General features: G+C 54.5%; 1 protein-coding gene and 1 non-coding gene across 2 annotated transcripts; both read right to left on the bottom strand.

Annotated features, from left to right (window-relative positions):
- Positions 1-1,042: 1,042 nt before the first annotated feature.
- TRNAL-CAA lies at positions 1,043-1,148 on the bottom strand. Its single transcript has 2 exons — positions 1,111-1,148; positions 1,043-1,088 (listed from the first exon to the last, which is right to left on the bottom strand). It is a non-coding gene; the product is annotated as a tRNA-Leu (tRNA).
- A 7,370-nt stretch (positions 1,149-8,518) lies between these two features.
- Positions 8,519-27,097, bottom strand: TRIM27 (tripartite motif containing 27). The gene is made up of 8 exons (XM_004779969.3): positions 26,353-27,097; positions 25,097-25,192; positions 22,042-22,272; positions 14,952-14,974; positions 13,158-13,273; positions 13,016-13,048; positions 11,744-11,770; positions 8,519-10,132 (listed from the first exon to the last, which is right to left on the bottom strand). The coding sequence occupies exons 1-8, from the start codon at positions 26,770-26,772 to the stop codon at positions 9,537-9,539; spliced, it is 1,542 nt and encodes a 513-aa protein (XP_004780026.1). The 5' UTR covers positions 26,773-27,097; the 3' UTR covers positions 8,519-9,536.
- Between the last annotated feature and the right edge of the window lie 10 nt (positions 27,098-27,107).

Here is a 27,107-nt window from a genome sequence, read left to right as displayed (position 1 = left end):
CAGTCGGCCAGCAGCGGGTCCGCGGGTCAGGCGCGGAAAAGCAAGCGTGTCCAGAAGCGCAACCCGCTGGCTGACAGGATAAGAACGCACGTCTAGCCAGGGGGGTTCGTTTGCTCTTTCACTCCCGCGTCACCGACGGCGAGAAGCGCTCCGGCACCCAAACCCGCGTCTCCCCAGCGGCCCTCAGCGCCGAACCCGACTGGGGACGGACGCCGGTCCGGGGGACGAGGAGCCGCGGCCGGCGCTCCGGGGCAGAGCCGAGGTCCCTTCCTTGTAACACAAGGGCAGGAACTTACTGGATTCTAGTTTTTTACCCTGTTTGGTGGCGGCCCCGCCGCAGCCCCGGGCGGCCGCCCCCGGCCCCTCCCGGACTCCCGCCGCGGGCGCAGCGGTCCCTCCTCTCTGGGGGAGGCAAGGGCGCCGCCGGGGCGGGACGCAGGGCCGGGACGCAGGGGCGCCGCGCGACGGGCTGCGGCCCGCGGTCCGTCCGGAGGGGATCCCGGGGGCAGCCGGGCGCTCCGCGGAAGACGGCCGGGCCGGAACACGACCAGCGGGGGCGGAGCGGGCGGCAGCCGTCCCGTCCCGGGTCGGTGAGAAGGACCGCGTGGACGGAGCACACGGACGCTGCCGCGGGGAGGGGCGTCGGGCTCCACGGCTGCTGCACACGCCGACCGGCTCGGAGGACCGTGAAGGCCTTCCTGGGCACTGCGGCGCGGACGCGGTCCGGGGCAGAGCCGGCCGCCGGAGCCCGTGAGGAGAGACCCGCCATCGCGCCGCCAGCCGGCGCCCGCCCCAAGTCTCGCGCTTTCCAGACATCTCGCGATGCCATCCTCCACGGTCGCGGCTCGCCTTCAGGGCGCGCCAGATTTCTCGGCTTCAGAACATATCGCGATATTTTCGCTTCCGCTAGTTTCAGTGTTTTAAGAGCCCCTGTAAGAAAAATTTAAGTTAATTTTTAATAATGTAGATCGGTAAGACCCCTATCCCTGCTGCTGCGATCCGTCTCGTTGTGTAGGAAATTAGGAGGAGGAGAAAAATGATGTGTCAGAAGTGGGATTCGAACCCACGCCTCCATTCGGAGACCAGAATCCCCAGCGCGGGGAAGCGGAGCTTGAGTCTGGCGCCTTAGACCACTCGGCCATCCTGACACCCTGCGGAAGGCGGCAGATTTTCTGCTAAAGTAGCTGTGGAGGAGTGACGCGCCTGTGACGTGCGCCCGCGGCTGGCGGGACCGCCGACGCCATCTGGCGGCCGCCGCAGGAGGGAGCTCGCGGGAGGACGCACTTCCTCGGGCCGGAACGAGCGCCGGCCTCCCCGTCCCCCGCTCGGCGCCCGCCTCTCGCCCGCAGCCGCGTCCCGGCCCGCGTGTGCAGGTGCAGGGAGAGGTACCGCGGCAGCGGCAGGGTCAGGGAGAGGGACAGGGCAGCGGCGGGGCCGGGCAGCGGCACAGGTCCCAGTCCCAGCCCTCGGGCGCTCTCGGGCGCGGGGGTCCGAGCCCTCCGGCCCGGCGCAGGCGGGGGACCGGTGCGGCCCGGCGCGACGCCCCCCGACGCGGGCTTCCCCCGCTTTGCCCGCTGTGCGCGGCGTCCTCGGGGCTCGGGGCTCGCCGGGGCCGGTCTGCCGGCCGGACGCAAGCGCGGGGGCTCGGGGACGCGGCGGAGACCGCGCAGCCTGCGGGCGGGGACGCGGCCGGCGAGCGCCCCGGGCGCAGCAGGGTCGCCCCGTTGCCCCCGCCGCCCTGCTGGGGGCCGACTCGGAGCGGGGACGCGCTTGGGACTCGGGAGGACGCTTTGTGGCGGTGCGTTCACGCGGACCCGTGTTTCTCGGCGCTGTTCGGCGAGGAGCCGTGCGGGGCTGTGGCCGTCGGCGGACGCCCCGACCCCCGGCCTCGCGCCGGGTTTCGGGGGTGCAGGGGCGGGCGGCCTCGCCCTGCGCGGCGGCCCCGTTCCGCCCCTGACCCCATCGGCGGCCCGGGAGCACCGTGGCTCCGGAGCCTGCGTCTTGGTCAACAAAACCGCCGTAAGACGCGCAGCTGCGGCCGCCGCCGCCCTCGCGCCCGAGCCGGGCAGCTCCGCGCGTCCGCGCTCCGCGCTGGGAGCACACGTGACGGATGGCCACGCTCACGACACTGTCGTGCTCCGCGCTGGGAGCGCACGTCTTCCGCACACGTGACGGATGGCCACGCTCACGACACTGTCGTGCTCGCGCCTTCCTGCTTCACGGCTGGGTCCGCTCCTGCCGCACTCGTGGGGCCTCGCGCTTCACACTTGGGCCGTCGAGTCCCTGATAGTCTTAGGCTGTCGTGCGGCGCTCGGGACGCTGTCGGAAGGAAGAGGAAGGCCCCTCAGCTGCTCCCGCGCCTTCGTCTCCGAAGTCCGCCCGTGGGCGACTCCGTGCGGTGCGGGGGCGCGGACCGCCGTGTCCGGCCTGCGAGGTCCGCTCGTGGCCGCAGGGCGCCCCCGAGTGGCCGAAGCGCAGCGGCTCGTCGGCCGTCCAGGCCGCCGGCTCTGGGACGCGTCTGCGGCCGCGCCCGACGGTGCTCGCGCGGCTCTACCCCTCGGGGGTGCACGGCGTACGCGAGCAGAGCCCGACGCGGGGCTCGGTCCCGGGACCCCGGGATCACGACCCGAGCCGAAGGCAGCGGCTGAACCACCGAGCCCCCCGGCGCCCCGTAGAAACTCTTTACACCAAACATTTTGATCGAGGACTTCAGTTTAATGTGTTCCTTGAATCCGTTTTTACGTAGCCCTAAAACATCTGAAAGTCCGTGCTAATGCAGCCATAAAAGAGCTCCGGCACCGGCAGCCTCTTCGGAGTGTGTGTGTGCAAAATCGCCAGCTTGAATTCATACTTTTCTGTGATACGTTGTACTTAAATCAAAACGCTTTTGCACCTTTTTTTAAGACACTTTTTTCTTCTGATGTTGGTACCAGATTTACCATCCATGACTGCTGCTTTTGGAGTTGAACATTTTGTTAGTGAAGATACCACCAGAACACTCCATTATGGGGTAAAATTTTCATAATAGGTGGCATAGGTAAGTATTTTTAGGCTTCATTTAAAATTTATTATCAAGCCATGCCACTTTTTTCTGGAAAGGAAAAAAAAACGTGTTTTTCATTGTTAGGTTATATTTTTCTGTAGGAAACAGGAAATTTTTTGGTCTATGTTGTAAGCCTCATTCATACTTTAATTTTAAGATTGTCTTATGTGTATTCTAGTAAATACATGACTTTCAGAATCAAGCCTCCTATGACTGTGATTTGCTCATTTTTCCTTAAATATTGTCTTTCAAAAAAAAAAAAAAGGAAAGAAAATGGTAGTGAGGAAGACAGGAAACAATGGTTTCCTAATTTCCCTCCCTCAGAGATGAGAAATTTGCTGTACTTTCTTTCATAAGCGATAGTTCTACAGGAAGGAAGTTACCTCAGAAGTGATTGTAAAGGAGGCAATTGTAACCTCTTAAAAATGTGTAATTGCTCCTGTTCTTCTGATTGCAGGCTACTGCAGATACCCCGTATCAAACCGGCACATTGGACACCAGATTATTTCTAATTTCTCTTCTCAGCAACATTCAAAAGAATTCTTGTGTACATAAATATTTGCAAATGTGTCTAGTTACTTCCTTACATTTCTAGAAGTAGACTCCCTAGATTAAAGTTTATCCAGTGTCAAAAGCTTTTGATACATACTGTCCAACTGCCTACCAGAAAATCTAAAGTAATCTAGATACGGCAAACCTGACCAACAAAGGATACTATGATTAAGCAGCAGAACATTTTAATGGGTGAAAGGTGGCAAGTCATTGTTCCAGAGCTTTATTAGTGAGGTTCGGCATTCATGTTTGCAGTTAGTTGCTTATCCAATTCTTAGCAAGGTGTTCATCTTTCCTTATTCATTTGCAAGACTTGTTAGATGAAAGATAAACCCTTGTGATAGGTTCTATTTACCAAGAACCCAGGCAGAAATTCCTTTTACTATGTTTTTTAAGGTTTATTTATTTATTTGACAGACAGAGATCACAGGTAGGCAGAGAGGCAGGCAGAGAGAGAGGAGGAAGCAGGCTCCCCGCAGAGCAGAGATTACCCCCCACCCCCACCCCATGCCGGGCTCAATCCCAGAACCCTGGGATCATAACCTGAGGCAGAGGCTTTAACCCACTAAGCCACCCAGGCGCCCCTCCTTTTACTATATTTTATCTTTTAATCTCATTGTCCCTTGTTTACTCAATTTTCATCTCATAGAAACTATGAGCTATAAAATCAACAGAGTTCCCTGAACAATATGTAAAAACCAAGCTGTGGGTCATATGTGTCTCTCGTTACCACGCTGTGCACACTTACTTGTGCTCCTGCTCACTCTTGTCCCATCCTTATTTCTCCTTCTTCTTTCACGGCACGCCAAACTCCCGCTCCTTTGTGGAGTAAGGTGCGGTGTAATTAAAGATGTAAATACTTTATTATTTACTGACATTGTTTACTGTGCAATAGGACCCGCCCATCCTACGTTTTTATGAAAACTTCTTCCACAAGAGGGACTTTGAAGGACCTGAAAATTTTAAAGGGTAGAACTAAAAAGAACACAAGCAGGGCACCTGGGTGGCTCCGTGGGTTAAGCCTCTGCCTTCGGCTCGGGTCATGATCTCAGGGTCCTGGGATCGAGCCCCGCATCGGGCTCTCTGCTCAGCGGGGAGCCTGCTTCCTTTCCTCTCTCTGCCTGCCTCTCTGCCTACTTGTGATTTCTCTCTGTCAAATGAGTAAATAAAATCTTAAAAAAAAAAAAAAAGAACACAAGCTAACAGTGGTCTATACCTACTTTTTAAAAAAATAATTTAATTCTCAACCTCTTAATCAATGTTTTGATTTAAAAACACATCTGATTCTTTGATTATCATGTCCAAGATTGGCTTTAGAGTAACGGATAGGGTGGTGGGTGCCTGGGTGGCTCAGTGGGTTAAGCCGCTGCTTTCAGCTCAGGTCATGATCCCGGGGTCCTGGGAGCGAGCGAGTCCCACATTGGGCTCTCTGCTCAGTGGGGAACCTGCTTCTCCCCCCGCTGCCCCACCAGCCCAACCAGCCTCTCTGCCAACTTGTGATCTCTGTCTGCCAAGTAAATAAATAAAATCTTAAAAGAAAATAAAATAAAAAACAGGGATAGGGCAGAAATTCATAGGAGGTTACACTGGAAATGGGACTAGCCATTAATTGATTGTTAAAGCTAGGGAATGCTATAGGGTTTCCAAATCGTTCTCTCATTTTGTGTGTGCTTAAAGGTTTCCATAGTGAAGGGTTCAATACTGGTGGTGGGGGGGAATCATTCATAATCTCATCAAAAGCATCCGTTAATACTTTGGCATATTTATTTACGGTTTAAAAAAAATGTAGGTTGAGAAATGTGAAATCTTGACATGAAAATAAAAATCTGTTACATTCTTGTCATGCATCACAAGTCCCAAACTAAATTTGGCAACTGTGTCCCGCACTATTATCCAGACACATCCTTTGCCTTCTGAATGAAGCATCAGGGAAGAGTGTACCTCAAAAAGTGACCTTCAAATGCCCTGATTTCATTCAAACTTCAAGGATGAAATTATGCCCACAAATAAGCCAAATCTGAGTCATTTGTGCTTTCTCTCCAATAGGGAAAAAGGAACTGCGGCGGCCAGTACTGTCGGGATCAGTTCCGGTGCGGAGTTTGAAATCCGAGCTACCCAAGTCCAGGCTAGCAAGGCCAGTGCCCGGGATCCACCCTGGTGTGGCCGGTCTCGCTCCCTGTTCCCGAGACCTGGCACAGGGGACTTCCTGGGATGGGGAGGTGCTTGGGTCTCGTGCTTTAGTCACATGATCAAGGTCAACTTATACCGCAGGCGTGAGCTCAGGAGTACCCGCCCCTCACCCTCGGAGTGAGGCCGTGGCACTGTGGCCTCCTCAGACCAGGGCCATCTGTGCCACACGTTGCACTTGCCCACAAATGAGCTTCTGTTGACACTACATTTTCATTATTTTTTCCCCCCTTAACTGACTTCATGAACTTTTCCAGGAACGGAAGCCATGTTCTCGTCTCCTCCTGGGTAGTCAAGTTCCGCTAGGGACCCCAACGCTGCGTAATTGTGTCATTTGAATCAAGGAATCGTCACCCAACATTAGTGCACGAAGAGAGAAACTTCGAAGTTTTTTGATTTTGCTGGGAGGTGTCTGACCTCCATCTACCCTCTGACTGGGACTGCAGACGATGGGAGGCACGGACAAACGGCTCATTCGCTGTCAGGACAGCGATTAGCTTTCCATCTCCTACACAGCACCGGTGTTGGGCACTTACCCCAAGTGTTTCTCATCTTCTGCACTGCACGTCCTGGGGGCAGGACCCATGTTGTTTCCTCTTGTTCTCCGCCCTGGCCTCTTCCAGGGCGAGGTGCTCTTCTCAGCCTGCCAGGCCAGTATCCGACACAACAGGGGCAGCTGCAGACAGACAGCAGTAAATATCCTGGGGCAGCAAGGCCTAACCAGTGAGTGGTTGAAGTCCTGCTGCCTAATCAACAACGTCTGGCCTTCTGAGGAAAGGGCAGGAGCCAAAAGGATGGTACTGGGCCCCGCGTTTGCCTTGAGGGCCCAAATCCTGATTCAATGAATTCAGATGTTGCCTACCTTTTGGCAGATGCGTAAATTTAGAATCAATTACAAGTTCATGCAACGTTATCCAAAATGGCAGGGTTTTTTGTTTTTTTTTTTTTAAGATTTTATTTATTTATTTGACAGACAGATCACAAGTAGGCAGAGAGGCAGCAGAGAGAGAGGAAGGGAAGCAGGCTCCCCGCTGAGCAGAGAGCCCGATATGGGGCTCATCCCAGGATCCCGGGATCATGACCTGAGCGGAAGGCAGCGGCTTAACCCACTGAACCACCCAGGCGCCCCAGGGTTTTTTTTTTAATTAAAAATTTAAATAATGTTTGAATACCTAGGGACCCACAAGAACCAGAAGCTAACCAGTAACATACCCACCTCTCCCTCACACCTTTGCCATCATCCCACACTCCACTGATAACCACAATCCTTTGCTCATACTATAAAACGGGTATCGTGGAGCGCCTGGGTGGCTCAGTGGGTTAAGCCTCTGCCTTCCCTCGGGTCATGATTTTGGGGTTGTGGGATTGAGCCCCACATCGGCCTCTCTCCTCAGTGGGGAGCCTGCTTCCCTGTCTCTTTGCCTGCCTCTCTGCCTACTTGTGATCTCTTTGTCAAATTTTTTTTAAAAAGGGTATCATGAGGTATGTGGTCTCTTGACAGCCCCTGACACCTCCCCCAGCATGGCTGGGAACAGTCACTCCTGAAAGCACATCCGTATCTTGCCGGGAGTCGTGTTGTTGAACCCGACACTCATCGCTGCTTTAGCTGCTGCGGCTGTTAGAAAAAATGCTGCTCCCAGAGCCCTGGGTGTCCTGGGGAGCCCTGTAAGCCCAGACAGCTCCAACACTGGCCCCAAGGACTGGGTGTCTGCGCCAAGGACATTTGCCCTGACGCCTGCAAGGCATCCTCTTTGCAAGCTCTTACTCCTTCTCCCTGCCCCGTGCACTAAGCTAGCGGAGACTGGAATGCAGTGTGGACTGGGACTCTCACCCAACGGCAGACCCTTACATGGAGTAGACAGCTCCTGGGAAGGGCAGATGGCCTGGTCAGTGGACCAGCACGGGAGGCTTCCAGCCCACGCTCTGCCTTCCCGTGCACGAGCGCATCATCTGCACATCCTGAGGGGTGGGGCAAGGTGTATGTGGTCAAATGTTCCATCTTGTTTGGTTCCTGGCTTGGCTGCTTCTGGGCTGTGCACCTTGGATGAGTGAGGTGCTCCCCTGTGCTTCCGTTTGTGCATCTGTAAATTAAGGGCAACCCTAGAAACTACTGTGTGCCTTGGTCCGTGTCTGTTAGAGTATTTTACCTGGCGTATGTATGTAAACAGCCCTTTCCACAGGCCCTGAGTGTATTAGCCCCTTTAACAGGATGAGATGAATAAATTAGGACCTCATTCATGATCTTCAAATACAGAACCTCAGAGCTCTGACAGGACTAAGTATAGACCACACAAATGTTGTCTTCTGAGGCCGTGTCCAGATGCAGAAAAGATCCAAACCCCTGGAACGAAGCTGTTCTCAGCCTGGTGCTGCCTCCTCAGCACAGGGTGGGTGACCTTTGCATCCCCAAGGGCGGAGGCTGGTGGCTCTCAGCCCTCTGATCTATGCCAAGCGTTGCTGCGTTAACCCACTGCCAGCTATAAAAAGGGCTGGAGAGAACCCTTTCCTACTGAGATTACAAGATCAGCCAGTACAGAGCTGCAGGCTTCTCCACGCCCTGAGACCGTGACATGGTACCACCAAGCAGTTTTATCGTCCAGCGTGACATAAAAGATTGGTCAGAGCAGGATTCTGGACCCACGAGGGAAATCAACAATCAACACCCTTAACCAAGGCCTTCACTCCCACCCCGACCTCCACCAACCCAGTCCTACCGAGAGTCAAAAAACAACAATGTAAACAACATCCATACTCACTTTATTTTCAGACAGAGGGCATGTATCCAAAGGGAAGCAGGACTAAGAACCACTGTGGGGGCCTGAAGTCATCTGCCTTAGCCTTCTGGCCCCAGAATGCCTCGTGACCCGATGGCCGTGGGGATGGAACTGCCCCTTGATGGTACACGTCTCAGAAAGGTCAATCCCCCCTTCCCCAATGGGGGCAGAGTCAATGGGCCCCCAGAATACTGCCTCAGAATCATTCCAGGGACGGCGTACGACTGACCGTCAGTCCACAAACGTGAGCAGGAGGGGATCCAGGGACCACGGATGGTGTTGGCAGAAAATTATCCTGGGTGAGGGGCGCCCAACACCAGGATGCACCTTCCGTTAGCATGAAGGGAGCAGACAGAGCCCTCGGAAAAGATGCAGAGGCAAAGAGCACATTGATTAGAACATTACCCCGGGACAGAGGTGGGGCCACTTCCCACCGTTACCGTCAAATAACTGTAAAGAATCAAAACACAGAGAAGCCTTTTTACTGGAGTTAATCAAACTACGGCAGAGTGGGAGTCAGGGCGGAGGTCCTATTCCCAAAGGAAATACTGGGACAGGGGGAGCCATGCTCACAGGGCCAGGTAGGTCCACTCTAAGTCCTCAGAAAGGAGCCCTGGTCCGGAAAACAGCAAACATCCACGATCACTATGTGGGGCTGAACCGGGGGGAGCCAGGTGAGCCGCGGCGAGGAATCTGCTCTGGCTCTCCAAGGTCAGCCCTGCTCTTTACCCCTCCAGTGACGCACAGAACCAAAGCGTGGAAACACCGGAGGTGGACGTCGGGTGTTTATGTCTGGGCAATCTTCTGACAGTTTGCATGGGAAGGGAGAGGGCAGTGGACGCCCGTCTCCCACGGCAGGGTCACGGGAGCGGCGAGGACATCCAGCTGTGACACGCGGGAAGAGGCAAGGCAGCCAGACGCCTTGGGCCTGGGGCAGGGTCACGGCCAACAGCCCTCCCGGCCCCAGCTCGCCGCCTGCCTCACGGGGAGGTCTCCATGGAATGAGCATGATTGCCAACGTGGCCAGAAAAGCCATCGATGCCGCTCATGGGGCAGATGATGAGGGGGGCCGCGCTCTTCCCCCCCGAGTAACTCAGGCTGAAGTAGGGCCGGACAGGCCCACAGAAGGTGGCGTGAGAGAAAGTGAAGGTGTGACACCTCTCGGTCACGTTGTAGAAGGAGACCTCGCCAGCATCATAGTCCAGGAAAATGCCCACCCGCTGGAGGGGGGTCCGCAGGGGGAGGGCAGTCATCGGGGAGGTGAGAGCCCAGTACTCCTTCCCATACCACAAGGACACTGCCCAGAATCCGTTCTGGGGGGCCGAGGTGACTCCGCCTTTCCTGCACACGGAGTCTTCGCAGACACCTATGGTCCACTTGGCTTTATCTCCCACCTCCACCTCCCAGTAATGTCTCCCAGCGATGAAGCACGGAGAGCCCAGGACACAGGGGAACAGATTGAACCGCTCAGGGTTGTCAGGCAGGTCCTGCTGGAGGTAACTGTACCGCACTTGCCGCAGGTTATCGGAGAGGATCAGGCTGGGGTAGGCCGTGTCTGGGTCCAGGGTCACGTCCACTGCGGAGACACAGCGGGGGACGGGGCGGTCAGCCAAGGGCTGGGCGCACAGCGGAGGACACCCAGCTCGTGTCCCACCTCCCCCCCGAGAAGAGAGCACGCCCACCCCACGAGAGGCTGCGTTCTCTCATGAAGGTCATCCTGGAGTTTACGCTCCAGAAACTGTCTGCGTTGGCCGACTGCCTTTCTAAGCCAACAAACGTGGAAAGTACTGATTTTCACCTCTGCTCCCTTTTTTAAAAACACCTTAAGCCCCATTATCCATTATAAACTGAATTCCCTACTTAAATTTTAGCATTCTGGGTATGTGAACAGGGGACTGCAAACCTGTATCACTCGGGCGCAGCCGGCCGGGCGTCCGACTCTTAGTTGCGGCTCAGGTCCTGATCTTAGGGTCCTGGGACCGGCCTGGGACAGGCTCTGTGTTCAGTGGGGGGTCTGCCTGGGCTTCTATCCCTCCCTCTCTCTCTGTCCCTCCCTACCACTTGTTACACACACACACTAAGATAAATAATCTTTAAAAACAAACAAAAACCCACAATCACTATGTTACACCCCCCATTCCACGAGCTCTGACTCACACCTGCCAACTCCATCATCCTTTTCTAAGGTCCACGCAACCCCGCATCTCCCTCCAAGGGCCGCTGCTCACCAGCCTTCACCCTCGCCCTCTCCCGAACCTAAACCCATCCTTCCCGTCCTGGTTTTCCAGTCTTGCTCAGGCTAAACACTCCCAACACGGTGTCCCCGGACCACGGCTCAGGCGGGCTGAAGGACTCCCACGGAATGTTCGTGATGAGCAACCATGGAGGGACCAGGAGCGCCAGGTCCCAGATTCGTGTTCACCCACCCACCCGTGCACAGCAGTCACCGCTCTGTCCCCCAGGCCATGGGTGTGCTCCCTAATCAGACAGTGAACTCCAGGCTCTTTCACACCCCCACAAAAGCCTACATGATGTTCGATACTGTGGGACATGCGCACGGTCTCCAGCTAACACTTGCTGAAAGAACGAAATATGGACCACACGGGAGGGCATCATGGAAAGGACACCCGTTGCAGGCCTCTCTCCACGAGGGTGCTGCGTCACGACAGGAAGTACACACCCAAGATGCGAACACCCCCAGGACCACAGAACTACCCAGTCCCCGACCCTCCGGTGACGGTGACAGTCAAGGAGAGCTTCCACTCCTGCCCCGGCACAGGGAAGGCATGACCCGAGATCCCCACACTATCCCGCACTCAGGAGAAGAGCCGAACCCCCTAACTCTTTCTGGAAGGATGACTGCTTTCTGCAGAGCACATGCTGCCCTGAGGGCAGGCGAGCAGGCAGAGCCCCTGTTTGAGGACTGCACTTTCTACTCAAGCACCTGACCTTGATTTCCTCCTACTCCAAAGGCCACCAGCTTTAGCTCTGAGACATTTTAGGAGGCAAAGATACTGTAAACACATAGGAACAATCAATGGTTTTTTTCATGGTTGCTGTTTATCTCTTTGATACACGTCATCTAGAGAACCCCAATTCAGGCAATTTCCAAGATCATTCACAACCACGGTTAGGTGTTTAGGAGTTTCACTCCTGTTTCCATCACCTCCTTGTCTCCATCACCTACCTGAGTATAACTGAGCTTCCCTCAATTCTGAAAGAACAAGAGAGAAGAAGTTACAGACCTGTGAGTATTTCCAAGAACTACCGAACCGAACCACCAGAGCCTGCGTGAAGCCATGGTCTCAGGAGACAGCCTGGGACTGCTGTCGTGGCCATGGGCTGTCATCGGCCTTGGGCTGCCGTCTCTACCAACATCTGACTCCATCGTTCAACCAAGAGCCCTAAAGGAACAGGGACTGGGAACTTTGGGTGGAAGGTAACCATGTGCCTGAGACGGGGAGCAAACGGGGTCAAACTCAGCCAAGATCAAGGACTCCTCCCTCCAGCGGGCAGCTGGCCCTGCAGCGGGAAACACGGTTCCATGTCCCCAGTCATGCGCAACTCTCGGCTCTCCGAAGCCACCTGTTCCATGGCTGGGGGGCTCCATGTGTGGTTGTCCACCACCATGGGGGGGTGAACACCACTCCCTTGACCGGCACTTAACAGCGGACAGAGCATGTTCACAAGCAAGCTCTCATGAGCCTTTTAAGTGGCAGGAGAGAAGGAGAAATCAGTGTGAACCAGTCAAGGAAAGTCCTGCCTTCTGGTGTCACCCACTGTGTCTAGGGCGGCCTGTCCCTATTTGTGTGATTGTGGAAGACACCAGAGTGTCTCCTACATATGTATTTGGAATGATAAAACGCAAAGTCTTAGGATACACGGCACAGGAAATCCCCTGAGATTAGGGGGATTTGTGATTCGTTACAAAGAAAAAAAGGGTTTCCTTATTTCAGATCCCAATACACCGTCCAGGAATTTGAGCATTTAGGATTCAGCCAACTCTTTATTGAATGTGGCTCACGAAGAGAAAATTTTACATTTAGAAGGCCTTCCCTTGAATACCTAAGCCACTGTATGTAGTAAGCGCGGCTTGACCCCCTCCATCCTGGCCGGCACCAACGCCCGTGAGCGGGAGGAGCCCGGCAACTTACAACTTTAAACGCTGCCTCAAATGAAATGCAGCCAGGATAGTTTCTGTTCATTCTTCTTCCCAATTAAAGAAAGAATTAAGCAAATTCTGGATTAATTTTCAGATTGCCCGTTTTTCAGCCCCATTAACAGAGACTGAGAACTGAGTATGCACGAGGCCATTAACTGAAACACAGAAGAGGAAGACTCAGAAGATCAGAGAGGCTGCCGGGGGGTGTCCCCCCTGCCTGACCCCCGGCTTTTAAAGCACATGTCTATCTTCCCAGGAAACTTCAACATCAAAAGCCCAGTAAATACATAAATTTACCTTGGATTTTCTCCATATCTGACTGCATTTTTTCTAAGGGGAGAAAAGAAGACAGTCAGTTTTCATCCCACACCTGGCTGAGGCAAGACAGACATCCAGAGCACGAATGCATTCCCCCGACGGACGCCTCTTCTCCTATTACCTGTGAACTGCTTCAGGCTCTCGGTCAGGAATAGACATTTCTGCGCAAAAATGTGGATTTTCTCTTGCAGATCTGGAGGTGTGATCCAGGGCTCAGGGATCCTGATTCTTTCCGCTCTAAAATTAAAAAAAAAAAAAAAAAGTAAATCCCTCCCCCAACCCGACACCTTGTAGAGCCCAAAGCCCGGGTTAAGCCAACCGGCAGTCTCTCAAGCGCAGCCACGCCAGCTCCCCCCACCTCCTCCTAGACTGTACCGCTCTACACGGGAGCAGGAGAAACAGCTTACTCATGGTCACTACCTCCACAGCCCCTAGCTCATGGATTTTCAAATGGCTCATCCTCAAAAAGGGTTACGGAACTAAACTGAATACAAGGCTGACCTTGCCAGAAAGCCCTGGATTCCTAGACAAGATCCTAGAGATCCAGAGTGGGCAACATCCCAGAGCCCTCTGGTTCCCAAAACGGTGAGAACCCTCCAGACAGGCACCCGCCCTGCTCAGGTCCATGGCGAAAATGGACTGCCGGATGCCTGCCCCGTATCCCGTCTCCCATCACCCAAGTTCTACAGGGTTCATGGCTGCCCAGTCTAGATGTGACCCTGTGACTGAGTTCTGCCCAGTAAGAGGTAAGGAGTGTCCTGTGGCAGCTTGAGAAGCCTGCCGAGAAAAGGACTGTGCTGGGACTTCTCTCCCCTGTGCCGGGGGGCATCCCAGCAACCATCACACTGTCATCTCGGGCTGTCCCATCGAGGCAGGAGAGTGAAGGGAAGGAGACCAGCAGCCCAGCCCAGGGGTCCCTACCTGCACACTTCCTACATGGCGACATCGTCTTAAATTATGTTTAAGCCTTAAGCCAATGACATTTTGGGATTCCTGTCTCATACAGCCACAGCCAAACACTAACGTCATGGAGTGCGAGGCTCTGGACCTCTGTATCCCGGTGCTGGACCAGAACCAGACTGGCCTCAGACAGCAAAACTGACAAGTCAGGGCAGTAATCGCTGGGGCATCTGGCTGGGGCTGGACACGCACTAACTCCTCTCCCTCAAGACCCTCAACTCTACCCACACAGTCTACCCCCTGCACTTGCAGCTGACCTACTCCACCTCCACGGCCCTGCCCGGCCCCTCAAACGCTCTCACGCAGCCCCGCAGCCTGCCTCTGGAGGGTCTTCCCTGTCCAGTATCTGAGCCAGCTTCAAAGCCAGTCTCTGCCCTGTGGGCACTCCTGCAGAGGGAGCACGCTCCCCACGCCGGCCCCGCTGGCCCGCGCGGCCGCCCCAGCATCCGGCCCACTCGGAGCTCTTCTCACTCCACAGCTGCCGCCGCCGCGCAACAATGAGAACAAGGGCCAGGACCCAGGAAACTCACACGATCGGTAACTCTGAGCCAGTCACACTCTTCTAAGACCGTATTTTCCTCACAGAGGGACTGGGGTGGGGGGTGGGGGTCACTGGGGGAGGACTCTGAAACCTGGAGGCAGCGAGGACCACAAGAAACCCTGCACTGTGCCCACGTGTGTAGGAGCCTCCACTCTCGCCAGGGCTACGTCCTCACGAACCATGGCAGCCCCAGCCGCCCACACCCCCTCCCGGCTTGTCCGGACGTCCTGAGCTTTATGGAGAACTGGTCCATCCAGCTCTGTGTACTCGAGTGACTTGTGCAGAGACGGGCAGGGAACATGTTGCTCTGGTGAGCTGTCCTTCTCCGGCTCTGGGCTCCTTCCAGGGTTCACGAGCACAAGGCAAAAACAGCCTCTTCACTTGCTTTAACACTGGGGAGGGGGAATACGGTACCTGCTCAGTGTGTCCCCGATGTCCTACAAGAGAAAGGAAAAGGAGGATCATGAGAAGTCGTAACTTCAGTTCTCTTTCAGCTGTTTGCTGAAAACCCAGCTAACCTGACCCTCCTGCGAGAAGCCAGGGGGACAAGGAACAGGACCAGGACTCAGAGTCTAGGAGCAAGAAATCTGGGAGGTGCCATTCACTACCCCGGCATTTCTGTGTCCTGCTCCTGCCCCACCAGCCAAGGATCTCACAGTTTCAAACTTCCTAACGAGCGCTCCACCTGTGAACCACAACAGCCTACCTGTCCAGCTTTCTTTGACTTTTTATTGTGAAATAATTTCAAATCTGCAGAAAAGCTGCTAGCACAGAGCTCCTGTATATTTCTTCCCAGATTATTATACCCATGTTTATATTCAGAACCATTTGAGAGATCACTCTTTACATTCTATAATGTGTCCCTGCCCCCTTAGCCTTCTGTATTTCCTAAGGGCAAGTACATTTTCTTATGCAACTACAGTAGCTATAAGCAACAGTGATCTAAAGATCACTGAATCAACGGCCTAAATGACCTTTATCTAACCCACAGTCCAGAGCCCAGTCGGACCAGTCTTAACGAAGCGCCTCGCAGCTGCCCCCTCCATGGCCCTTCTGCACACACAGCATCACGACACATATCTTGAACAGTCCTTTCGCACCAATCTCTTTCGTGGCAGTGCCATAGGTTTCACGCACGCTGTGTCGTCGTCTACAGGCGGCCATCCCTCCACGGCCTGTCAGTTCTTCCCCATGTGACTAAGGCCAGGCTGTATCATCTTTGGCTAGTGCATGGTATGTCCTTCTAAAGGTACATGATATTAGCTTGCCCCTGACTGGCTCTATTTTGATGGCCGTATAGCTACTATCTTTCCTTTTGTAACAAAGAACCAATCGAAAAGTGATACTTTCAAATTATGTTAATACTCCAACCCTTATCAGACTTCCTTACCAGATTTAGCATCCATTGATAATCACTGCCTGAATTACCTTTTACTATAATGGTTATTAAAGGGTCATTGGCTAGCTTCAAAATTCCTTCTTTATTAATCGACATTTTACTAGGAGTGATTTCCCCATTTATTATTATATGGACCCATATATTCTTATTTAATTTAACAGGTTATAATCCATCACTGTTTGTTTTTATTTTGGTGCTCAAGAAGTCTGAAACTGGGTCAGAGTCTCCGTCACTTTCTTCCTATCTCTTCCCACCCCGTTTCCCCCATTCCCATCTGGTTTATCCTTCCCGTTCCCTCTGCAAAAATAAGCAGATACGTGATGTTCCAATTATCTTTTTTCTTACACAAAAAGTAGCACACTCCATATTTTCTGTACTATGACTTTCACTTAACAGCACATTTCTGGAAACCACTATCAGTTCAGAGGTTATGCTCCCTACTCTTCTGCACAGTTGCATAGTATTCCACTGCATACACACACAGTTGGTTCAACCACCTTTTCTTGGTTTGGAAGGTGGTTCCCCCCATATTTTGCAGTTACAATGTTACACTGAGTACCTTGTATGTGTATATTTCTGTACCTACTTTCATACCTAAGTATTTCTTCAAGGTAAATTCCTGAAAGGACTCTTGGTCAAATTCTAACTGCATGTATACTTTTGTTAAATGCTGCCAAAACAGTTGGTCTTCCCACCACTATGTGAGACTTCTCTCCCACATCCTTGCTAACGGCGTACCGAATTAAGAAAATTTTGCTATTCTAGGGGCGCCTGGGTGGCTCAGTGGGTTAAAGCCTCTGCCTTCGGCTCGGGTCATGACCCCAGTGTCCTGGGATCAAGCCCCGCGTCAGGCTCTCTGCTCAGCGGGGACCCTGCTTCCCTCTCTCTCTCTGCCTGCTTCCCTGCCTACTTGTGATCCCTGTCTGTCAAATAAATAAATAAAATCTTAAAAAAAAAAAGAAAAGAAAATTTTGCTAATTCTAATGGGGAAGAAAGGGTATTATAGTTTGGTTTTTAATTAGCATCTTATTAAAAGTACAATAGAAAACTTTTTCACAAATGCATGGTCCAATTTCATATTTTTTTGCAAAGTGCCTATTCATATCTTTTGCTCATTTTTCTTTTTCTTTTTTTTTTTTTAAGATTATTTATTTATTTATTTGAGAGAAGACAGTGAGAGAGAGCATGAGCGAGGAGAAGGTCAGAGGGAGAAGCAGACTCCCCATGGAGCTGGGAGCCCGATGCGGGACTCGATCCCGGGACTCCAGGATCATGACCTGAGCCGAAGGCAGTCGTCCAACCAACTGAGCCACCCAGGCGTCCCTTTTGCTCATTTTTCTACAGAACTTGACCCCCCCATTTTTTTAATGTTCTTTATATACTATTTTTGAATGTTCTTTATATATTATTTGTGATATTTGCTGCAATTTTCTTTCAAATTGGCACTGGTCTTTTGAAGACTTGTTATTTTAGAGAGAGTCTGTATGTGCACAGGAGCAGAGAGAGAGGGAGAAAGAATCTCAAACAGACTCCTGCTGAGCACGGAGGCTGACACGCGGCTCAGTCCTAGGGCACTGCAATCATGACCTTAGCCAAAATCAAGAGCTGGACACTCAACCAACTTAGCCACCCGGGCAGCCTGTGACACTGGTCTTCTGAACGGTTACAGTGTCTATGCGTTTTTCTGTGGTGCTATCATGCGCTGTCTTAGTTTGACCGGCATCACAGTACGTTTTCATGTCTAACAGCGCCAGCTCCCACCCCCAGTTCTTTGTTCTCAGTGTTTCCCAGCTATTTTTATGGGCTTACTTTTCTATCTGAAATGTACCATCCGTTTGTCTAGCTCCAGATAAAGTGTTGTGTTGTGTTTTTGTTGGGATTGCATTAAGTTTATAAATTAACTTAAGATGAACTGATGGGATGATACTGACATGTCTTAGACAAGAACAAGAAATGTCTTTTTATTACTTCAAGTCTATCTTGTGTCCATCAGGAGTGTTTTATAATATTTTCCACACAGATTTTCACACACTGTAAGTTTATTCCCAGGTATTTTGCCTTTTTTTTTTCTTTTAAAGATTTATTTACTTATTTGACAGAAAGACAGAGATCACAGGTAGGCAGAGTGGCAGGCAGAGGGAGAGGTAGAAGGAGGCTCCCCACTAAGCAAAGAGGCTGATGCGAGGCTCAATCCCAGGACCCCAGGATCATGACCTGAGCCAAAGGCAGGTGCTTAACCAACTGAGCCACCTAGGAGTTCTCTTCCGTTTTTCAATTGGAAATGGGGTATTCTTTCCTAAAATGTCTTCTAGTGGCTATCTGCACATACAAAGCCTGCCGATTTCTGTCTGTTAACCTTACTTCCTGCTGCCTTGCTGAATTCTTTAAATAATTTTAGCACTGATTCTTTACTTTATAATTATATAATATATATTCTCCAAATGATATAGTTTAATGTCTTTTATAACGCTGTTCTTTTTCATTTTTTTCTTTTTAAGATTTTTATTTATTATTTGACAGACAGAGATCACAAGTAGGCAGGGGCAGGCAGAGAGAGAGAGAGGGAAGCAGACTCCCTGCTGAGCAGAGAGCCTGATGCGGGGCTTGATCCCAGGCATGATCTGAGCCGAAGGCAGAGGCTTTAACCCACTGAGCCACCCCTTTTTCATCCTTTTTTTAAAAAGATTTTATTTTTGGGATGCCTGGGTGGCTCAGTTGGTTGAGCAGCTGCCTTCGGCTCAGGTCATGATCCCGGCGTCCTGGGATCGAGTCCCACATCGGGCTCCTTGCTCTGCAGGGAGCCTGCTTCTCCCTCTGACTCTGCCTGCCACTCTGTCTGCTTGCGCTCACTCTACCTCTCTCTCTGACAAATAAATAAATAAAAATAAAATCTTAAAAAAAAAAAAAAGATTTTATTTTTAAGTAAACCCTACACTCAACTCGGGGATCAAACCCTACCATGAGCTCGAGAGTCACCTGCTCCACCCACGGAGCCAGCCAAGTGCCCAGGCTTTCCCCACGCTTATGCTTGCAACTGCTTCATCTACACGGGCTGAAACCTCCGTACGAGTGTAACAGAGGCAGACAGCGGCGGGCATCTTGCCTCTTCCTGACCTCGGTGGGAACACATCTGAGTGTCTCCTCGAGGAAGACTTCGCTTGCTCTTCCAGGGACATTCGCCTCAGCCCTGTCTCCCTCTCATTCCACGTCCCCGACCCCCTCTTTCTTCTACAGAACGATCTCTTCAAAAATGTCCTCACGAATATCCTCCGCCTTAAAAAGAAACACTGAAGACCTCCAGGGCCCGACCCTGCAGTGCACAAACGCACGCCCGACGCGGCCCCAGCACAGGCGAGGCCGCAGCCGCCAAAGCACAGGCCAAGCCCGGGTCCGTTGGCGGCTCCCGGGCACCCGGCGGCGGGAACAAACCAGCAGCCCGGAGCTCCTGGACGCAGCCGGGAAGCGCGCAGGGCTCGTCCTGCAGCAGAGCCGCAGCGGCCCGAGAGAGGGACTGACACGCTCCAGGCGGATGAACCGTGACAAAAGGACTCGCCGTGAAAGAAATGGAAGGCGAGAGGCCACCTACCGCAGGCAAGGCCGGGAGACAGGCCGGACGAGCGACTGTTCAGCGACACACAGTGCCTTCTGCAGCGACGCCTGCGTTCCAGAGCGACACAACTGTGGTGACCGAACCCTCACTTCCTGACCTGCCGGACGCGACCGAGTCGCACACCCTGAAACGGCTGAAAGGACGAACTACTGCTGCACGGATTTTATAACCGGAACAGAGCAAACCCAGGCCCTCGGCTCCATCCTACGAAGCCCTGAGGTGGGCGCACCTGCATGTCCCGCGTCTGCACCGTGGCAGTCCCGTGAGCAAGCGTCACCCAGCCAGGCTGACCGGCCTGGGACACCCGCACTTGGCCGCCCGAGGAACCCCCGTGTCTCACAAGCTACCTGCGAACCGCTCCAGTCTTCGGAGCGTCTGTTGTCCTCAGGCCTGCTCACCGGCCGCAGGGAACCTGCTTTCCCACGACGGGAGAACGGAAGCCGCCGAACCGGGACTGCCCGCACCCGCCTGCCCGGAGACGATCTCCCAAAACCACCTCCTAGATGCGCGCCTCAGTCCCCTCCAGGCCTGTTTTCTCCGCGCAGCCGGGAGGGGCAAGTTCATCAATCACCGCTTCCCTGACTCTCCGAACCAGGATCCTGACCCAGACTCTTCTGCAGACTCTTTTCCACCAAGTTCAGCTCGTTTCTTCAAGCATCCCTCTCTGGGAGCCCCACCGGCCCACCGTCCTCATGGCCCTTCTCCCTGACAGTCACCTCCTCCCGCACCGGCCCTCACCCTGCCGGTCCCCACTGCCCCCAAGGCAGCCCCTGCCCAAACTGCTTACCGCAGCAGCCCCTCTGCCAGCATCAGTGACACCCACGGCTTTAAACCACTCGGATGTCAGCCCTAAGGGCCCGAGACTCTGCCGTCCACTCCCTCTTTCCTGGTCATACTCTGCGTCTCTGGCCAAGTGTTCCCACGGCAAACTCCTCCTTTTCTCCCTAACCATTAAATACTAGGGTTCACGAAGGCTCAGGGCCAGGCTTCTTAGGAGTCTGAAGCAGGAGCCAGGCAACTTTTTCCTAAAGGCTGGACGGTACATATTTTGGGTTTCGTAAGCCACGCGCCATCCGACAGGTACAACTCTGCTGGGCTGCGGCAGTGGAAGGTAAGCGCGCACAGTACCGTCCGGGGATGCGTGTGGCTAATGCTGACGTAGGGACAACGGAGCCTGAGTTTTATATGATTTCACTTATTGTGAGATAAAATGCTTCTGATTCTTCCCAATCATTAAAAACTGTAAAAATCAGGGATGCCTGGCTGGCGTAGTCGGTTAAGCACCTGCCTTTGACTCAGGTCATCTCAGGGTTCCGGGATCGAGTCCCACATCGGGCTTCCGGGATCGAGTCCCACATCGGGCTTCCGGGATCGAGTCCCACATCAGGCTTCTTGCTCAGCAGGGAGCCTGCTTCTTCCTCTGCTGCTGCTCCCCCTGCTTATGCTCTCCCTCTCTCTCTAAGAAATAAAATCTAAACAAATTAATCTGTAAAAACCAGGGGTGCCGGGGTGAGGGGGCTCAATCGGTTAAGCATCCAACTCTTGACTTCAGCTCAGGTTATGATCTCAGGGTAGTGGGATCGAGCCCCCGGTCGGGCTCTGCACTGAGTGTGGTGCCGGCTTCAGATGCTGTCTTCCCCTCTCCCGCTGCCCCTTCCCCACTAAAAACAACAACAGAAACACCGAGAAAACAAAGAAACAAAAACACACAGAAAAAATCCCCAAACTGTGAACACCATGCTTAGCCTGCAGGACATACAAAAGCGGAGGGTGGGGCAGTTTGCTGACCCTTGCCCTAGGCCTCCAGGCCCTTCTTATGACCTTTATCAACCAACACCAGCCATCCCCACGGCTCACTTCTCTCCTGTCTGACCTCCACAGCAGACCATAAACTCCAGGAGAGCTACCTCACCACTCAATCCTGCTGCCTGGAACAGTGCCGGACCAGAACAGACAATTCACACGCACCGAAAGCACAGCAGCTCGTGTCCTGCGGTCCTGCTGAGGTCAGCGCAGCCGGATCGCCTGGGATCGCCCGGGATCGCCTGCACGACACCTAGCCGCACTGGACCACTCGGCCAGCCGCCCCTGCTCAAGGGCTCGCTATTTCATGGCCGGGCCGGTACACACACAGATGTTCACATCACAAAATACTGCACTGAGACGGTCTCTAAATGGCATGGGGGCCGAACCCCTCATTCCATGGGGTCACTGGGCCCAGAGAGGTCAAGAGCCTTGCATGTGATCAGACCAGGTGGCGCGGGACGGGCCTGAGCCTATGGTACTCCTTTTGCCCTTTCTGTGAGACAACGCCACAGCCCGATCCAAGCCGTGGGGACCGGACCTTCCGCGAGGCATGTCTTCCCTCTGACAAGCCGAGAGCTGAGCCAGGGCCCGGTAAGTGCCGGAACAGACGGGCAGGAAGGGCCCCGAGCCGCCCAGCAAAGCAGGAAGGGAGATATTCGGGCCGCCCCGGCGGCCGCCCCAAGCCTCACCTGCAGGAGCTCCCTGGTGGGCTGCTGCTGCTTCTCCTCCAGCTGCGCGATCAGGCCGCTCAGGTGGGAGATGTTGCAGGAGAACTGGGTGATGGCGCCGTTGATGCTGTTGTAGACGGCCAAATCCAGCTCCTCGAGCCGGGCCAGGAGGCGGTACTCGTGCTCCTTCAAGGAGTGGTAGAGCTGCTCGAACTCCCAGACGATCTTCTCCCTCTCCATCTGGGTCAGGCTCTGTGCGGGCGACAGGGAAGGGCACTGACCGGAGGGAAGGCTCCCCCAGAGCCGCTGTGTTTGCTCCCCACTCCCCAGCCCAAGAGCTCATCCTCTCATCCCAGCACCCCGTTCCCTCGCTCCCGGTGTCAGGCTGTGCGGACTGGACACACAGCGGCTGAGAGGCGAGTCGCCCGGGGATAATAAAGCTATCAGTCCCACGACAGTCGTCCCAGATGGGAGGCCAGGGCGGCCCACGCTGCGAGAACTGGTACAGCCTCCACAGGAGCACGGGGCACTCTTGTCCCCTGCGGCTGGAGAGCAGACGGGGCTTCCTGACAGGGAAACGACACTGGAAGGACGGGCAGAGGAGCCAATGATTCTGTCCGGCAGAGCCGTGAGCGCAGAGGGGGAGCCACAGAAGGTAAGAGGGTAAAACACCTGCCAGGCCAGCTGGGGCAAGACTTGTGGCAACTGGGAGCCACGGAAGACGCCGGGGAAGGGATGGGGTCAGCCAGGTGCCGCGCGGCGGTGGACCGGGACACTCCATCCTCGGACGGGGACTGGGACCACGGCCCTGAGGCCCTTCCTGTGTAGCCCAGACCCCGTTTCTGGCTCCCAGCAGTGTTCCTCAACCACCCCTCTCAGCCATGGGTGCGGCTCCTTCTCCTGCAGATTTGTTTCTGAAGCCAAGGTGCCCTTCCTTCTCCCCCAGCGCCCCCTGACAGGACTCTAGGGCTCTGTGCTCAAGAAATTGTCAGCAACTCTCTTTCTTTACTCCTGAGGAAGGAAGATTTTGGGGGGCACGGCCATACGTGGCCCACAGAGCCAAAAACACTGTCCAGCCCTTTCCGGAAGCTTGTTGACACTTGCTCTCAGCTCCCCTCCCCGAGAATCTTCCCGTTAACGGTCCCCTCTGTCCCTCTCACAGCCCTTCCTGAGCACTCACTGGGCAGCACACACCTTCCTTCCAAGTCGCTTTGGTAAGGTTACAGCTCCCTTCAGCTAGAGCCTTTCAAAGACACAAGTGATACAACGTAACCCTAGAAATGGAAAACTAAGGGGCACCTGGGTGGCTCAGTGGGTTAAAGCCTCTGCCTTTGGCTCAGGTCATGATCCCAGGGCGGTGGGATCCAGCCCCGCATCGGGCTCTCTGCTCTGCAGGAAGCCTGCTTCTTCCTCCCTCTCTCTGCCTGCCTCTCCGACTACTTGTGATCTCTGTCAAATAAATAAATAGTATCTTAAAAAAAAAAAAAAAGAAAGAAATGGGGGGGGGGCCTGGGTAGCTCAGTGGGTTATGTCTCTGCCTTTGGCTCAGGTCATGATCTCAGGGTCCTGGGATCGAGCCCCACATTGGGCTCTCTTCTCAGCAGGAAGCCTGCTTCCCCCTGTGTCTCTCCTGCCTGCCTCTCTGCCTACTTGTGATCTCTCTCTCTCTATCAAATAAGTAAATAAATAAAAATCTTAAAAAATAAAAGAAAAAGAAATAGAAAACTAAAGCTGAAATTGACCGTAAGGAACAACTGATTCTCAGCTTCTAGAAGGGGCAGCTCCTGGGGGACTGGTTCGTTGGGGCGGCGGAGGGGGAACGAGGGGAAAACAATTCTGCCCAGCGTGGAACTCCCTTGGAAGGCAGGACATTTGGCATCTCTGCCCTCCCTCCCCAGTGACTCAGTTCCTCGAGTGACAACCAAAGGGACAGCCACACGCCACAGGAGGGCAGGAGAAGGCAGCACCAGCCTTGATGAAAAACCGCAGGTCGAGTCCAACGTCCTCACTCCACAGAGGAGGAAGCAGGCAGAGACGGTGTACCACGCTCCCCGTCTTTCCCGCAGGGAGGGTCAGAACCAGGAAGCATGTCTAAGTGTCCTCTCCGGGAAGGGCTTTTTCTGCCCTGACAGCCCTCCCACAGGGGATACAATGGCTGTGTGTTGGGGGATTCTACGCAGGCCCGCCAGGAGACTGTCTAACCGGCAGCCCTGTTTTCAAGCTCGGGGAGATGAGGTCTTGAGGGGGTGGGGGAGTGTGGGGGCAGAACAAATGGTGGAATCCGACATTCCCTGCCCAAAAGTCCTTTATGACACCCTGGCCAGGACTGACAAAACCTCACAAGTTTGTTAACAGTTTGCTCCTCTTGAGAATTTCTCATATTTTATTTACTGTTAAAAAAAACAGAACTGGGGGCATCTGGGTGGCTCAGTGGGTTAAAGCCTCTGCGCTCAGGTCGTGGTCCTGGGGTCCTGGGATCGAGCCCCGCATCAGGCTCTCTGCTCAGCGGGGAGCCTGCCCCCCCCCCCACCTCTCTACCTACTTGTGATCTCTGTCAAATAAATAAAATCTTAAAAAAAAAGAAAACTACTTGAGCACCTCTGTGGTGCATATAAGGATTTATTATAAAAGTCTCCATATTTTTTTTTTAAAATTTTTGGTTGTCAGAACAAAAGCCCCTTATATACCTATCACAAAAGGGCACATCCGTCGTCCCCTCCTCAGCCATCGTCAGCAGCCATCTGCAGAATGGCACCAAAGGAGGCTAACTGTGCCCAAGAACTTCCCCTATATCAGTGTCGTCAAGGATCAGCCCTGATCTACACAAGACTAGCGGGATAAACTTCCGATAGGTCAGATCCCCACAGGTTCCAACTCAGCTCCTCTATCTCTTCCCCCCGAAAGTGGGACTCCTCTGGTTCTCCGGGTGAGCCCCCCACTCCCACCTGGGGCCGTCTCACCCACAGCTGAAGTTCTGGGCGTCCTGACGGGGTAAGGGTAAGGGAAGTAACATCAGCCTTACAAAACACAGTGGCCCGCAGAAGCGGTGTCATCTGTGAATTCCACACCCCCTTACCAAGAGTTCAGCCCGTGCCTGCTCCCCCTGTGCCCGACGCCTCTTCTTTAAGTCCTTCACTCTTTTCAGGTGGTCCAGCTGGTTCTGGATTTGCTCCTGAGAAAAGCAAAACAGGTGCACAGTTCAAGATTAGACAGACCTTAGCATCAGCACGGCTCATGTGCTTATCACGTGCAACCAGTCCTCAGGCCACATCCCTGCTTAGCGCCTGTCCTTGGACTTCCTGCCATCGGCAGGGCACAAAGGTCTCCACACCTCTCTGTGGCAGTCTGTGTGTGTCTTAAACTGGTGGGTCACCTGCCCATCCCTGGACGGATACCGCACTGCTCAACGGAAAGGTGAGTGGGCTGTGAGGCTTAGAGCTGGGTTGTGGCTCTCCACAGACACATAGAGAGAAAATGAGTTAACTTCTCATTTTCCTCACATGTGGCATTGGCGAATACCACCTTCCCAACCTACTCCAGAGGTACTGCCAGTGTAAAACAATATATCCGAGAGTACCATGAATACTAAGTGATTAGTTATGCACAAACGTACACACATTTAAACATAACTGTATACCCTTCTGTCCTCCAGCGGGCGAATACACAGACAACAGAATGTTGCCTTACAACTGTTCTAGTCAACACTTTGTTTCCATGTCATTGTTTGGCCGTGCGCCTCCACCGGTCCAAGGGTTCACAAAGAGCTACCGACTCATTTGATTTCGTGTAATCTTCATGGTAATTGTGTAATCTGGTTAAAGGACTTCAGCGGGAAAGAGCTGCTCTTTTCCATGGGCTTCTAGAACAGGCCGGAGCGCAGGGAATGGCTGGGGAGATGCTCACAGACTAAGTGATGGGCACCTGCGGGCGGGGCACACAGCCAGTTGACGTCCGAGTGTGTTTTGTGTGAGATCACCCGTGATCCGATAGGAGCACGAGCGTGGCGGTGGGTGCCTGCTTTTACGCACATCCTTTACACCGTCGGGGAGCGGGCGTGTTCTCGGTGCGTAACGTGCCGGAGCGCGGGGAGACCCAGGGGCCCCGGAGGGGAGGGGGGAATGGCGGGGGGTGGGGACACTTCTGGCTTCCTCACCAGCTACAGGTTCTCCCAAATCTGAGTGCGGAGGCTCTGGAGCGGACAGAGAGGAAATGACGGCTGTGAACCACACGTCCGGCTCAGCCATTTTCTAGGCGGAAAAGAGGAAGCCCCTTGGCTCTCTCCTCCCTTTGTCCGCTCGCGCTCCCGCCCCTCCCTCGCCGCGCCGCCCTCACCTTGAAGCCCTCCACCGCCTCCTCGAGCGGCAGCACGCTGTGGCCGCGGTGCTCGCGGGAGCGGTCGCACACCACGCAGATGGGCATCTGGTCCTCCTCGCAGTACAGCTTCAGCGGCTCGCGGTGCTTCTCGCACACGCCCATCTCGCCCCCGGGCCCCGACGGCCGCTCGGTGCGCAGCTGCTTCACCAGCTGGGTCACGTTGGCCAGGTGCCGGTTGGGCCGCATGTGCCGCTGCGGGAAGGTCTCCCGGCACTGCGGACACGACACGTTGGTCTCCGCCGCGCCCCAGCAGCGGGTGAGGCACGCGCAACAGATGTTGTGGCCGCAGTCGAGCATCATGGGCTCGGCGAAGTACTGCAGGCACACGGGGCAGGTGGTCTCCTGCTGCAGGCACTCGGCCACGCTCCCGGAGGCCATGGCGCGGGCCCGCGGGGGCGCACGGGCATGGGCCCCGGCGCCCAGCTCTGCGCGGAGCCCAACTCTGCCGCGCGCCCTCCCGCTCGCGGCTTCCGGGCGGCGCGGGGAGGCGGGCGGGCGGAGGGCGGCGCCTCCCGGCCCGGATCCCGGGCGCGCGCGCGCGTGCGGGTCCCCGGCGTGGCTCGGGCCTCCCTGCGCCGCGGTGCCCCCGCCGCCCGGGCCTGGGGGGTCGCGCGGCCCCGCCGAGCCCCGCGGCTGCGCGAGGGGCCGCCGAGGGGCGCCGCCGGCCGGACTCGCGCAGCCGGCGCTCGGGGCGCGCAGGACAACGTGGCCGC

The sequence above is a fragment of the Mustela putorius genome, unplaced genomic scaffold (genome assembly GCF_011764305.1).
Source record: "Mustela putorius furo isolate JIRA1106 unplaced genomic scaffold, ASM1176430v1.1 tig00537295_pilon_pilon_pilon, whole genome shotgun sequence".
In the NCBI taxonomy this organism is placed as follows: Eukaryota; Metazoa; Chordata; class Mammalia; order Carnivora; family Mustelidae; genus Mustela; species Mustela putorius.
This window is presented reverse-complemented; position numbering and strand designations above follow the sequence as displayed.

Excerpts from the sequence above, each read along its gene's own strand:
- TRIM27 (XM_004779969.3), bottom strand. The coding sequence starts at position 26,772 with ATGGCCTCCGGGAGCGTGGCCGAGTGCCTGCAGCAGGAGACCACCTGC. Across the intron at positions 11,771-13,015 it reads AGATATGGAGAAAATCCAAG|AATTGAGGGAAGCTCAGTTA; the intron begins GTAAATTTATGT and ends TTGTTCTTTCAG. Across the intron at positions 10,133-11,743 it reads GGAAGCTCAGTTATACTCAG|TGGACGTGACCCTGGACCCA; the intron begins GTAGGTGATGGA and ends GTGTCTCCGCAG.